At 50.0% G+C, this 13,814-nt stretch overlaps 1 protein-coding gene across 1 annotated transcript; it reads left to right on the forward strand.

Annotated features, from left to right (window-relative positions):
* The first annotated feature begins 222 nt into the window (after positions 1-222).
* On the forward strand, positions 223-5,544 carry HHEX (hematopoietically expressed homeobox). Its single transcript, XM_067000546.1, has 4 exons — positions 223-703; positions 2,269-2,447; positions 2,606-2,656; positions 4,284-5,544. The coding sequence occupies exons 1-4, from the start codon at positions 322-324 to the stop codon at positions 4,515-4,517; spliced, it is 846 nt and encodes a 281-aa protein (XP_066856647.1). The 5' UTR covers positions 223-321; the 3' UTR covers positions 4,518-5,544.
* The last annotated feature ends 8,270 nt before the right edge of the window (positions 5,545-13,814 follow it).

Genomic DNA, 13,814 nt, shown 5'->3' on the forward strand with positions numbered 1-13,814 from the left:
GGGGCCCGTCCCGCCGGTCGGCGCCGCGGGGCGTTTGCTGCGGGGAGGCGGGCGGGGGGGGGGGGGGGGGGGAGCGTTTGCCGGCGGGGGGTGGTTTCCCCCTTCCCTGGCCGGGCTCATTGGCTAGACGGAGCCGTGGCAGGAAGGGGACAGAGACCACGCGGGCTCCGCCCCGCGCCAATAGAAACCTATCGGAGGGTAACCCGAGCCCAGAGAAAGCCGCGGCGGCGGTGCCAGCTCCCGGCCGCGGCGCTCGGGGCCGGCTCAGGGCAGGGGCGGCCGGGGCGGCGCGGGGGGCGCGGGCGGCGGGGTGGCCGGGCCATGCAGTACCAGCCCCCGGGCGCGGCGCCGACGGCGGCCCTGGGCGTCGGCGTCCCGCTGTACGCGCCCACGCCGCTGCTGCAGCCCGCGCACCCCACGCCCTTCTACATCGAGGACATCCTGGGCCGCGGCCCCGCCGCCGCCCCGGCCCCCCACTCCCTGCCCGCCCCGCCGCCGCCGACGCTGCCGTCGCCCAACTCGTCCTTCACCAGCCTGGTGGCCCCGTACCGGACCCCCGTCTACGAGCCGACCCCCGTCCACCCGGCCTTCTCCCACCACCTCGCCGCCACCTACGGCGCCGGCGCCTACGCCGGGCCCCTCTACTCCTTCCCCCGCGCCGTCGGCGACTACACGCACGCCCTGATCCGGCAGGACCCCCTGGGTAAGCCACAGCCCCCCCGCCCCGTCCCGTCCCAGCCCGTCCCGTCCCGTCCCGTCCCGTCCCTTCCCGTCCAACACGGGACAAGGCACGGGAAGCTGCCCCCGGCCCCTCCTGGCCCCGCCGCCATCCCGCGCTCCCTCCGTGCCTCCCCGGCCTCCCTCCGTCTCCGTCTGATTTACAGTAAATTAAAGAAGCGCCGCGCTCCGGCGCTGGGAGCGAGACCACAGTGCGCGGCCGCGGTGACTCAGATTTGTTTTCCTTCAACCAAGTGACTCTGCGAGTGTCCTTAGTAATGTCGCGTGTGGTTTTGGTGGGGAGTTTTAATTGTGCTGGGAGATCGCAGCGCAGATCTGAGCCCTTTCCTGCGGATGACTTGAAAAACAGCCGGCGGGGCCGGGGCTCCGCTCGCCGGGCCCCCGCGGCTCCCCCGCGCCTGGGGGCGGCCCCGGCGGCCCCCGGGCCGGGGGCAAGGTCCCCGCTGCGGGGGCCGAGCCCAGCGCCGCCCCGGCCCGGGCCGCCGCACTTGTTCGGGGGGGATTGCAAAACTGGACCTGACTCACCGCGGCTGTGCAGTGAAAGAGGCTGACCCTTTCCGTTCATACAGGAAACCTTGAGCTCTCGATAGGAGTAAATCTGGTTTCAGAAGCTGTTAAGTGTTTTCCTGGCCGCCTGAAGCAGGCTCTTCCCCGGGAGTCGTGCACGTTGCTGATTACTTTATCGACATCCTCAATACAGACAAATTCAGGAAACACTCGACTTCTGATAGCCGGGATCCGTTTTTCTGATATTGTTCATTTCCTCTGTGTGGGATGTGACTTTATGACAGCTAAAATAACCAGTTGCTTCCTATTTTTTGAGTCTGTTTTGCACCAGAATTACTAAAGCCTGACGCAAGCAAAATCTTGAAAAACAATGCAGCGAATTTCAAAGGCTGCAGGCAGCAAGACAGAAAGACAAACACGGTGACTCAGGGGCACTGGCCGGAGCCGCTGGGCCCGGGACGCGGCCGCTGCTCGGTGGCAGGGCCGGGCCCCCTCCGTGTCGCCTCACCCCGCGGCTCCAGCCGGCCCCTGGAGAGCCCCGGCCCGGTCCTGGTCCCGGTGCTGGGCCCTGTCCCGGTGCCACCCCGCCAGCCCCCAGCCCCGGGGGGCTCCAGGCGCTGCTTGCCCCAAGCCGCTGGGGCTGCTGTCGGTGCCTCCCCAGCCGCGCCCGACCCCAGCGCTCTTTTGGGGACATCTTAGTAAGAGAGCAGAAGGAAGCAAAGGTCTTTTTTTTTTTTTTTTTTTTTTTCTTCGTCTTCTCACTCTTTTCTTTGCGAGATAGACCAACAGGAAACACATTGACGGAAACGTTGCCAAAGCCCGCGGAGTGGCTTTAACTGGTCTCTCCGTTCGGCGGAGGCGAAAAATCAGAGGAGGCAAAATCTAGGGGGAGGCCGAGTCAGGGGCACGGACAGGAGCGGGGCAAGGCCAGACACGGCCCCACCGAGCCCCCGGCCTGGTCTCAGGATGGCTGGCAGCGGGGCTTGGCGGTGACAGCGGCGCTGTGTGTGCCTCTCTCTGAAGGGAAGCCGCTGCTGTGGAGCCCCTTTATCCAGCGGCCGCTGCACAAGAGGAAAGGGGGACAGGTCCGCTTCTCCAACGACCAGACCATCGAACTGGAGAAGAAATTCGAGACGCAGAAATACCTCTCGCCGCCGGAGAGGAAGCGCCTGGCCAAGATGCTGCAGCTCAGCGAGAGGCAGGTGAGGCCGCGCTGCACAACAGCCCCTGCCCCTGCTCCTGCTCCTGCCCCTGCCCCTGCCCTGGTGTCCCCGGCTCCTTGCTTCTCTCTCCACAACTCGGGTGAGGCTCCCGTTGCTCCCCGACTACCCTGTACCTTTTCTCTCGTTTTGTTGTTCAGGTCAAAACGTGGTTTCAGAATCGCAGAGCCAAATGGAGGCGTCTAAAGCAGGTACAGGGATGTTTCTGTTTCTATAGAAATAAGTATTTTAATTGTCTTATCTTACGCCCATGCTCGCCTATTCCAGGTTGTATGCAGAAGTCATCTGAAAGGCTGTTTAACCTCTTCACCTTGATTAAAAAGACAAATAGTCATGCTGGAATCCATGAGGGCTCGTTCAGGCAGCACTAATGTTAAAAGCTCCTAATGTAGTTCCTATATCAATTATGCCCGGCTTTCACACACCGCCTATTAAAACTCCACGCTAATTGTTTTGTAAACCCATATGTTGTTTATCCAATTAACGTGGAGAAGATAAGTGATTGTCAGTAAATTACTTAGGCAGTTGTTTTGGAGGAGAATATTTACCGGCCTTTTAAATCACCTTCTCTTAATAAACACAGGGCGATTTATTCTGCAAACGCTGGGAGAGGCGAGTACAAACGCCTTGTTAGTTTTGAGGAGCGTATGGAAAATTAAGTTGCTTTTACTTTTCGTTTACGAATAGTTACAGTGTGTGAACTGAGCGCTCAAAGCGGTTTCCCTTCCCTCACAAGTTGTGCTCAAGTGGATATAAATCTGTCCTCACGGCCCAGAGGGCCTGATCCTGCCCGGCTCACCCGGATCAGGGCCCCTCAGCTCAGAGATCTGTGAAAAGTCCCCGCATCGTGGCCTGATGCAGTGAGCGTGACAGGACTGGCGAGTCTCACTGGAAAATTGGCCTTTAATATCAAAAGAACAGAAAACTAATCACAGTGCCACATTCTAGAATATTTATTCTGTGGCCTTTCCCCGGGTTTCACCTCAGTACCTCTGTTGATTTTGAACGAAATCCCTTCGCTCCTTGGCGGGACCTGACCCCTCCGCAATGTCCGGAGAGCTCGCTTGGGACCTCAGCCATTTTAAGTCATTTCCTCCTTTTTGTTCAGTCACATCCATTTCTCTGAGCCTGCACTAATGTATCATGGGTGCGTGTCTCTGCCTGCTTTCTCTTTGCTTAGGAGTGTCATTTCATGCCCCGTAGGGGACGAGGCTCCCCAGGTGGCTGCCGACACAGGGCTACTCCTGCCTGGGAGCAGGGCTCTGGCTTTGTGGGGGCTGGTTTGGTTTTCAGTGGTGTGTATTTTAATGTCGAGGTTTAGCCTTACAGCTTCATTTGTATATTTTTTCCCGTTTACTTTCGGACCACCGATGGACTCGGCCTCCCTCCTTTTGCCATTGGGTGTAATTAAGGAAAGATCGGGGCAGGAGGAAGCTGTGTGTCCGTATTTGTAGACTCATAATAAACATTTGCTTTACTAAAGACAAAAGTTCAGAGGTTCCTGGGCTCCGGCAGCTCCACAGTCTTTTGAAGTGGCTGCGATAACCATCGCCAAGGAGCCTCATTCGCGGCAGCGTCCCCTGTGGCTGCCGGGGCGCGGGATCAGAGCCGAGCCCCGCGTGCAGCCGAGCGCTGGGCCGGCCCGGTGCCGCTCGCAGGGTGGGAGTGTGGGCGGGAGGCCTGGGCGGCAGCAGGACACCTGCCCTTCCCTGCAGGGTCTGAGGAAACCCGTGGTGGTTTTCCCTCCCGGCGCAGCCCCTCAGGCCTCCTGGCGCTGTGGCACGTATTTCTGTATCACGCAGGTTTCTTTCCCTGCAGGAGAACCCCCAAGCCACCAAGAAGGAAGAAGTGGAAGGTGCTGACAGTCACGGTGACCAAAGGCCGGAGAGCTGCCCGAGCCCTGAGCAGAAGGGCAAGGAGGTGTCCCTGGACGGCTCGCAGTACACCCCCTCGCCCGCCTCGCAGGAGGACCTGGAGTCAGACGTCTCCGACGATTCTGATCAAGAAGTGGACATTGAAGGCGACAAAGGCTTTTACAACCCTTCCCACTAACGGCCCCACGCGGAGAGTGGACCCTAGCTCAGCTTGCACTTTACCAGGGGCTGGCTTGAAAGAGTATTTTTCTACAGGAGAAGAATTTCAGCATTCCACTGGAAGAAAAAGAAACAGACAGACTTGTTTTATAATAAGGAGAGAAAGCAAGACATATTTTCCGCAAACAGTCCATTTTTGGCAGATCTCTAATTTGGTTAAAGGAGCAGATCCATGGTTTGTATTTAATTTGTAAGATATATTTGTACATTAATTGATGTTCTAACTGGAACATAGTACTGCATCCCATCCTTACTTGCTGGGGGTCTGGATCAGCTGCTGTTAGGGATCAGGCAGAACTCATCTCTGGCTAGCGTGGAAGTGAGTACGGATTGCAGGACTAAGCCCATTGTATGTGTAAACAAATGTAGTTTAAATAGATTAATTTAAACACCCTTTGCAAGCAGAGAAATGTGTTCATTGAAATATAGAGGGATTCAACCATCCCTACAAGTGCCTTATGCTCACACCCTTTTACCTGCCATGGTGCTCTCTTCTGAGACATCCCTCTCTTTATCAGGTGGAGTCTTTGGACAGATCCGTTTTTGCTCTTGCATGAGATAAATGTGCCTCCTCAAATTTTTGGGGACTTTGCCCTGCAGTCTGGATGGTTCCATTTGCAGCAAAAAAAAAAAAAAAAAGAAGAAAAAAGAAAGTATTTTTCTCCTTGAAAAATCTCTAGCATTGTTTTTTTCCAGATTTCATATTTGAGAAGAAAATGCAAGGAGTGATAGTGCCCTGCTGCAGGAGAGAACCTGGCATCAGCTGCAGGGGATAAATGGGGCACAGAGCAGAGGGAAGATAATGCCTATTGTATACATATCTGCTTTTGTACATACTAGTTTGCTTTAAAAGTCTTGCGGTTTTATACCTCACATTGTTCATATTTTGTACATATTTGTTCAATGTTAAAAGAAAAAAAAAAAGCAAAAACTGGTATTTAATTTTTGACGGACTCATCTGTGAAATAAAACTAAACTCAGCACCACGCGCCGTCCAGTTTCTGGCAGCAGAATCCCCAAACCTCCCCAGCAGTGCCCGGGGAAGCTGTGATTGGGTTTTTCCCCCCCAGTGCCGTTCCGGTGGCCGGTCCCTCGTGTCCGTCGTGTCCCTCGTGGGCTCAACGCTTCGTTGCTGTTTCGCAGCCGCTCGGCGGGCGAGCTGCGGGGCGGGCGAAGCCTCCGTGGGGGTGCGTGCGGGTCCCGGCTGGGAGCCCGGGGGGGGACAAGGGCTGGAGGAGGAGCGGGCTCTGCTCGGGGCCGGGCATCGACCCCAGCCGGGGCAGCCGCTGACCTGCCTGAGTCAATAGTGGTTATTCATCGGCCTTTCTCCGAAATGCCGCCGGCCCGGGGGCGCGGGAAGGAGCACGGCAAGCAGGGGGCACGGGGGGGGCTCGGTCCGTCCGGGGTCGCTGCCCGCCCTTCCCCGGGCTCCCCGCACGGCTCCGCCCGCCCCGGCCGGGCAGCCCCGGGGGGGTCTCGGTGCCCGGGGAGGGTCTCGGGGAGCAGGGGATGGAGGCGCGGGACCGGCCCGGGTTGCGCCTAACCGGGGTCTCGCTTCGCGGGAGCGGCCGCGCGTTCTGCAAAGCGGAGTGGCCCGAGATGAGTTTTAGGGTTTTAAGACCTAAAAAGACACCCTCGCCGGGTGTGGGGGGCCAGGCCGCGGTCACCCCCAGTGCCAAGGGGCCAGGACCCGGAGGAGACCCCCCCCCCCGGTGCCGAACGGAGCCCCGGGATGCTGCGCGGGCGGCGGCGCCCCGCGGGTGGGCAGCGCGGATGCCTCCGTCGGCAGCCGCCGGGCCGGGGATGTGGATTTGCAGGGTGTCGGGGCAGGTGACAACAGGGCCGCCGCCCAGGCTGTGCAAACGCCCTCGCTGCCCCCCGCGGGGGGCTCACGGCTCGGCGGCAGGTGGGCAAAACACCTGGGGACCCGCGTGGGGCTGCGGGCGGCTCTGCCCGGCTCTCGTCGCGCCCTCCTCGGCGGGAGAAAAGCAGCCAAGGCACTTTACACCGTTCGGCCAAAGCTTCGAGCCCCCTCCGTGCCACCCTGCTTTTTCGTATTTGTTTGCCTGTTGGCTATTTCATGCCGAACTAGCACGTCTGACCTTTACAGCACAACTCCCGTCTTGTTTTCGACTCTTTTATCAGCAGATTCAACTTGAAAATGGTTATCATTTAGCAGAAAAACAAACAGAAAAGCACATTTTTGTAAGCAAAACGTTAATGATTGGAAGAATTGCACCAATTTCAGCTTGACAGTGTGTGATTAATCCTCCGGGTCAGGTACTTATATTTTTAGTCATTAGGTTCGTCGGCCTTTGATATGCACAACTGTTTCTAGCCTAATAGGGTATCGACCCAGCTGCCTATGTACTTTGACTCCTTAAACACCGCGGCTCCCGGGCCTGCGGGGGCCACCGTGGCCGGGCCGGGCACAGCCACCCGCTGCGGGGGATGCCCGGGCTGCTGGGGCCGGGGGCAGCGCCGGGGGGACCCAGGGCCCAGAGAGTCCCGGCCCCAAAAGCCCGGAGGCCGCCCATGTGCGGGGCTGGGTGCACCCCGCGGCCGGACACGCGTGGGGCAGCCCGGTGGCCGTCCCCGGGGGAGCCTCGAGTGCTTCCGCGGTGTGCGGCGGGGGGAGGAGGAAAGTGGTTGCACGATGTTTGCAGTCCCGGACACTCTAATCCTTTCTAATGAAATGGCCGGAGCCTCTTTTATTGCACAATAATAGGAAATAATAACTTAGGGCGCCTAATTGTTTGCTCTCACAGAAAAGGACCTGCCTCTGTTCATCCAGGATTAATGGAGGGTTTACCACTCAGTTTAGTGGACACCAATAAATTATAGTAGGCCCCCATGAAATCTGCTATCAGGTGGCTTCTCAGAGGACAAAAAATCTGTGCGTGGTATTACTGTCTTTCAGCTACATAGAGAGAGAGAGAGGGGAGAGAGAGAGTAGAGAAGTATATCTGTATAAAGATTAGATTTTAAAGACATCATTTTAGCACAAGAGAAAGTTTCAAGACAGGCAGTGCTGAAAACCTGAAATAAGAACCAAGGGCAGGTCAGAGCATGCTGATCTTATTCAGATCAACCTCCAACTAACGTTTAATGATGCTTTGGGCTTAATAAGGACAGAAATACTTTGTCCAGTACCGAAAGTGACAGCAAGTGCTTACTGAAGAGCCTTTACTGAATGTGGAGCTTCAGCCTTATTCTGACTCATGGGCTTTGTTGGCTTCAGGCCTTTATTTAAAAAAAAAAAAAAAATTCAATGTATTTTTCTGAAATGTTTCAGGTGGTGCACCCCCAAGGCCAAAAAAACTTGACACAGCTGTGAAAAGAACTCATCATGATAACTTAAGTGGCTCCATTTTACAACTCCATTGTTCGAGAGCTATTGGTAAATGACTACTTAAGAACAAGCAAGCCAAGTTGAGACTGTGTTAATTTGGTCACTTGGAGTTATACAAGTGAATTACTATTTAGTGGATGCTTTCGTTTGAGTTGGTGACTCCTAATTTTTTCCCTGACAACCAGGTACCCACCCATGTCATAAAGACATCATCCGTAATGGGCTAATTGAAATGTAGATTTTTTTCCTTTTTTTTTTCCTACCAGACTGATACCCACCCATAAAGCCTTAATAATAAACAGAACTAATTGACTTTTTTTTTTTCTTTTTTCCCGTATAAAAAGTCAGAGAGGCTGGGCTCATGCTTGTTGTAATGACTTTTTCCCTTGCCTCTTAAAGAAAAAAAAAAAAAAAAAAAAGCTTTCCTGAAAGTATTGTGAAAGTATTGTTTAAGATGTCAAAGATGCCGGTACAATTCTGGGAAACACTCTAATTTGTTCACTCTCCAGTCAGCTTGGTAGAAGCAAAACAGTGTAAGGATGTACATTAATGACTAAGAGCTTATCTGTTGACGCTGTAGAAGATCACAATTTTTACAATGTGAACGTGTGCATGCATGTGGGCTAGACAGTTTAAAATAGCTGTTTAAAGGAGTAGATTAGATTGAGGGCTTTGTCTGAGTTTGCTGCAAAATGAAGTCAGAATCAAAACCAATTGCTGTCTGGTGGCCTGTACAAAATGAGCTGGTGCTCACACCCAACTGGAAATACTGATGGTAAAGACACATTGAGCTTTGCTGTCATTGGTACAACTTAGGCAAATACATTGGGGCAAGAGAGAATGGGCATGGAAAATGAGCTAGGATCTCATCTGCCGTAGGGAAAGGGCCATTTCCAGGAGAAATAATTCAATCAATCTTATTTAAGGACTAAAAATCCCATCTGACAACACATAGACTATTCAATACCTTTAATATGACTTTAGCAGGCTGAGTTATTGCCTGTCTGGACTACAGACCTAATAAAACTGAGCAGAACATGATCTCGGAAGACTTTTGGTAGGTTTTGCTTTTGAAAAAATATAGGGTCTGACTGAACTAAACCTACTGAAACAGGATCTTTTTCTCCTATTGTCTAGACAAGACCTTAGAGGATTCCCTGCATGTCAATTTGTGTCAGTGCTTTGAAGACCTACGTGGAGAAACTTCTTATTGATTGTTTCCTGTGTTACAATTCTCCTTGGCTGTTGCAGTGAGACTTCCCATGAGCACGGTGTGTCATTTTAAAAAGTATTCTGGCATTGTCTAGACGGGTATAGAAGTTGTATTTTTAGAATGACTTAGCAAACACTTTTTAACACCTTTTAGCATTTGACTTGTCCTATCTATGCAAGGTTTCAGAACGTGTTGGTTGAGCCGCGTTAGCTAGTATCTTAAAAAACACAACTTATATCCTAGTCTAGACGTACTAAAAGAGAGTGTTTATCCTGGGGTACACCCACATGAGGGTACAACTCTTTTAAAATGAGTCAGGACTGCCTACTACAATGCAGTTTATCTCAATGACTTGCTGCAGATATCAGGATAAAGATCACAGGTTAAAAGGGGAAGAGGTAACTTTGCTTTATACACATCAGTTCTTCCACTTCCTTCTCTGTGTAAGAAGGAACCCTCCTAGCAGCCAAAAGACCTCCTAACCTCGCGCACGGAGTCAATCAGAGAGCAGCTGAGGCCTGTAGCAAACCTAAGGCACAGTTCTGCAAAAGGCTGGGCCAGCAGCAGAGGTTACTCTCTGGGGATTTGCCCTCCCAGGTCTGTCACCAAAACTCTGCTTCTGCCAGGGGAGTCCTTTCCAGACCTACCCTGAATGAAAACAGCCCAAGTTAGTGTAATATAATTGACTTTAAGGAAGAGGTCTGCACTGACTTGGTTCGTTTTGCCTGGTGACTGTCAGGAAACATTATGCCAAACTGTGTGGGCAGCAGGGACCAGGTTGTAGTTTTCCACCCTGGGGAGATTTGGAAACAACCCTAGGAAGCAGTGGACGGGGCCCACCCAACGGAGCTAAGCCCAGCTCCCTGGTTCAGGCCCTGGAGGCTGACCCAGGCAGTGCTGTCTCCCTCACCGATGTTGCACTTAGTACAACATTGCCTCCTTGGTGCTGTAACTCCCACCCTCCTTTAGGAGCATCCTGCCCTTGGTGAAGCAGCCAAAAATAATTCAGTGGGGCAGCAGGCAGTGCCTGACGGCAGCAGAGGCAGCCACGCTCTCGGCAGGCTGCACTATGGGGCTTGTCTTGCTCAGCAGGCTGGAGACTCGCGGCACTTCCTGACAACCAGGCCCCTTTGACGCAGCTGTTTTTGGGAGGTTTAGGGTTGAACCAAATCAAGTCACTTTTGAAAATCTTGGTCAAAATTGCATACAAATAGCCTTCACGTTGTTCGGTTTCCCATACTGTAGTAAGAAAAGACAGTGCTGATGCTGCAATAGCTGAATAAAAGACACCTGCTTGCTGCCAGTGCTATTCTCGTAATGAATTCTGTTCATGCTGAGTGCTGGTTTGCTCCACCAGCTGCATCCTCCTGAATTTTTAGGAGTGTCTGGGTGGTCAGGACATACTCGCAGGGAGCTCAGGAGGTGAGTATTAGCATATAGTAGAGTATATTTATGACCCAATTTAAAAAACATACATTGGAAAGTCACCTTTAGCATCTCCATGCTGCACTGCAATTTTTCTCCATTTTTAACTATTGGTTTTTTTTTTTTTTCCTGTAAGAGAACATATGCTACTTGCAGATGGAAACGAAAGTTTTTGCTAAAGAAAGTTCTGCTACACATGCCTGCAGGTAACACGATACCAGCACTCCTCCGAGGGTAACACGCAGCGGTGTAAGTGTGCTCAGTTTCAGAATCTTTTGCAAGATTGCAGAAGTTCCCTGTGCTTCAAGAAATAAATATTTTGCACTCACAGTTGTGGTTGGGGGCAGCAGTTTTGATTCAAAACTCAACACTCCAGAATGAAATTACTGTGTTGTAATATAGCCCTTGGAAGTGCTATTGACAAAATTATTTTATATCCATGTGTATTTTTTTTTAATCTAATACTTTTGCCTCATGACTACCTCCTGAACTATCAATTGCATGATTCATTAATATAACCTGTGCAGTCTTATTTCCTATATATAATTAATACATCTAGAGCTGCCAACTTAAGCACAGATCCTGATACTTTAAAAAGTAGAGTATTAAGTTATTTGTTGGTAGCACCAGAATGAATGTAGGATAAATAATGTTGTTAAACAACAAATGAATTAAGGCCTTATTTTTCCTTAGTTGCTTATGGAATCTGCATTACTACATACTTTCCATTATTTGCAAATTACACCAGACTAATTGAATAAATGCTTTAAAATGGGTCCTGAATGCTGGTTTAGAAGCACAGAGGAAGTGGTTTCTTAGACAACTGCTACCCACATATTGATTTGGTAACGGGGAGGTGGAGGGACGAAGATGATTATGTTGATGTACGGAGCTGTTGATTGTTTAATTGAAGGTAAAATTTTTAGCTTCACTAGTCAATTACCTGATCTCATTAAGTTCTTAAAAATCACTAAAATACCATTCTGGCTGAAGCAGCTGCACTTTGCTACTATATTGTCTGAAGCATTAGGAAAATCATTTGCTAATGGTGATTTACAAGTGTAAACATGTGATATTTTTAGCATCTGAACAAGCTCTCGCTCATGTCTTGAATGACTAACATCTACCAGGTATGTAAAGATGAATAAGGATATGAAATAAGTTTTTATGTTTGCTTAAGTGACCTGTAAACTTCTAAATACTTTAAGGCTTTGTCTAAATATCCAAACCTTATCAACAGAGTGGAAGATGGAAGAAAAAACAGTTTATTGACATTAAAGTCGTTCCAACTGTAAATGTTAGAAGTTCATTGGGTGGCAGAAAACAGAGGTTGTTATAAGGATAAATGTAAGTAGAGACAGCATGTGTCATCCCTGTGGAAGGAAGAAGCCCCGTGATGTGAAGATTTTACAGAAGCCAACATGGCAATACGAGGTACCAGTGATATGGAGATTTCTGAGTAACAAAGACACCTCGTCTTGTGCCTGACATTGCTAGTTTGGAAGCTGCTGATAGAGGGCTTTGTGTGTCACCATCCAGATTCTGTGTGCAACAGTGTGTGCAGTCCTGACATAGGTGTTGCTTGTAACGTATGGCATTTTATGCATTTCACATGAGCAAATTCTTCCAAGTTAACACGTTCTCATGTTTGCAGGATGACTGTCACAGAAAAGGTAAATGATTGGTCAGTGGTTATACAGGAATGTGAGATCCCCTTTCCAAAACCCAACTGGCAAGAGTTCTGCTTCTTTGTGTTTTGTTTTGTTTGTTTGTTTGTTTTGTTTTTGGATGAGTTCATAGAAAGATAGCCACCTTCCCGTCAGAATGAGGAGTCTGGGATGAATTTCATCATTCTTGCAAGCAATGTGACTTCAGTCACAAGAACCTGATGAACTCTTAAGAGCAGCCAGACATGCTTTCCTCTCAGTACAAAGATGTAACAAAAGGTTATGAATCAAGTTCCAGAATGAGACATCTAGGAGAAATGACTTTTTTTTTTTTTTCCCTCCACAAAAGATTAGAGGTAGATGTTAGAAGTTAAGAAGTAATTTAAAACAAATTCAGTAGGACAAGTCTTTGGGGGATGGATATTCCCACTGACATCTTATTTGGTTCTGTGCCAATCCATGTATCACTTACATCTCTCTGGAGTCAAACATGACTGTTGAAATAGGAAGAAGAAACAAAAGAACACAGATGAGGAAAGGTATTGGTAAACCAACCTTAGAGCAAGTGCCTCCAAACATCTCAGGTAATAAAATTAGTATCTTACAATAGTTATCTATAGCAACTCTAAGTTCCCACACCTCAGTAGCTCCTGAGCTACCTGTATGTCTGCTACCTAGATTTTATGTACCCAACTGAAATACAAAGTGCAAGGCAAATGAAACCACCAGTGTTGCATTCTGAGGTTAAGACAGCAATGTAAATCACAAGACCTACACCAAGTTCTTGGCCATTAATGGGGACTATTTCTTTATGTTAGAGTAAGTGCCAGAAGATATTTTATACTGTAACACAAAACTATGGCATGAAAATGATGTGAAACATTAGTAACACAATGTTGATTTAGGTCTTTCAGACTACAAAAGTATTAAGGATCTGTTTTTTTTGTTTGTTTGTTTGTTTGTTTTGGGTTGATTTTTTTAAAATTTATTTTTACATTGGCTATTGCCATGTTAGGGTGTGGTGAGGGGGATGCCTCAGCCTTCCAGTGCTCTGTATTGACTGTGGAATTGGAGAGGAACAGCAAGAGCTGTGTAGAACTACTCTGTGACTCGCTTGTATTGTCAAGCAAGTCAAGTCAGTTATATCAGTGCTATTGTGATCAACCTGTCTGTCCAAAATGGCACTAAAAGCTCTCAGGTTTAAGTAGCACAAACCCATTCACAGAAGAGAGAGAGCCAGAGCAACTTGCTTTACCATTGTACTTTCTGGAATGATGGCAAATTTGGTTGTGATTTGTTTACAGGAACAATCAGACCATTTTTAACACGGACGCAAAGGCATTTATTGATGATAGCTGCTATCAAGAGCAGGTTGATCTGCTTTGTAAGCAGGCCAGGACACCCATCCCAGTGGAAATCAGCGCTTGGGAGCTCTCTACGAGCAGGGCTGTGTGATAGAAAGCCTTGCACAGAGAACCTCTGGGAATAGCCAGCTCAGGAAAGTGTCCAGGGCCAGGTATTCGCAGACCTTTTCTGAACTATGGTTCTGCTTAAGGTCTTTGTGGTTTTGAGATAAGATGCTGAGGAAAGAAAATAAAA

The sequence above is a fragment of the Anser cygnoides genome, chromosome 7 (genome assembly GCF_040182565.1).
Source record: "Anser cygnoides isolate HZ-2024a breed goose chromosome 7, Taihu_goose_T2T_genome, whole genome shotgun sequence".
Lineage (NCBI taxonomy): Eukaryota > Metazoa > Chordata > Aves > Anseriformes > Anatidae > Anser > Anser cygnoides.

What these genes read in the sequence shown, in the direction of transcription:
- HHEX (XM_067000546.1), top strand. Translation starts at nt 322, where the DNA reads ATGCAGTACCAGCCCCCGGGCGCGGCGCCGACGGCGGCCCTGGGCGTC. An exon ending in GATCCGGCAGGACCCCCTGG is followed by an intron (nt 704 to 2,268) that starts GTAAGCCACAGC and finishes CTCTCTCTGAAG; the next exon opens with GGAAGCCGCTGCTGTGGAGC. An exon ending in TGCAGCTCAGCGAGAGGCAG is followed by an intron (nt 2,448 to 2,605) that starts GTGAGGCCGCGC and finishes TTTGTTGTTCAG; the next exon opens with GTCAAAACGTGGTTTCAGAA.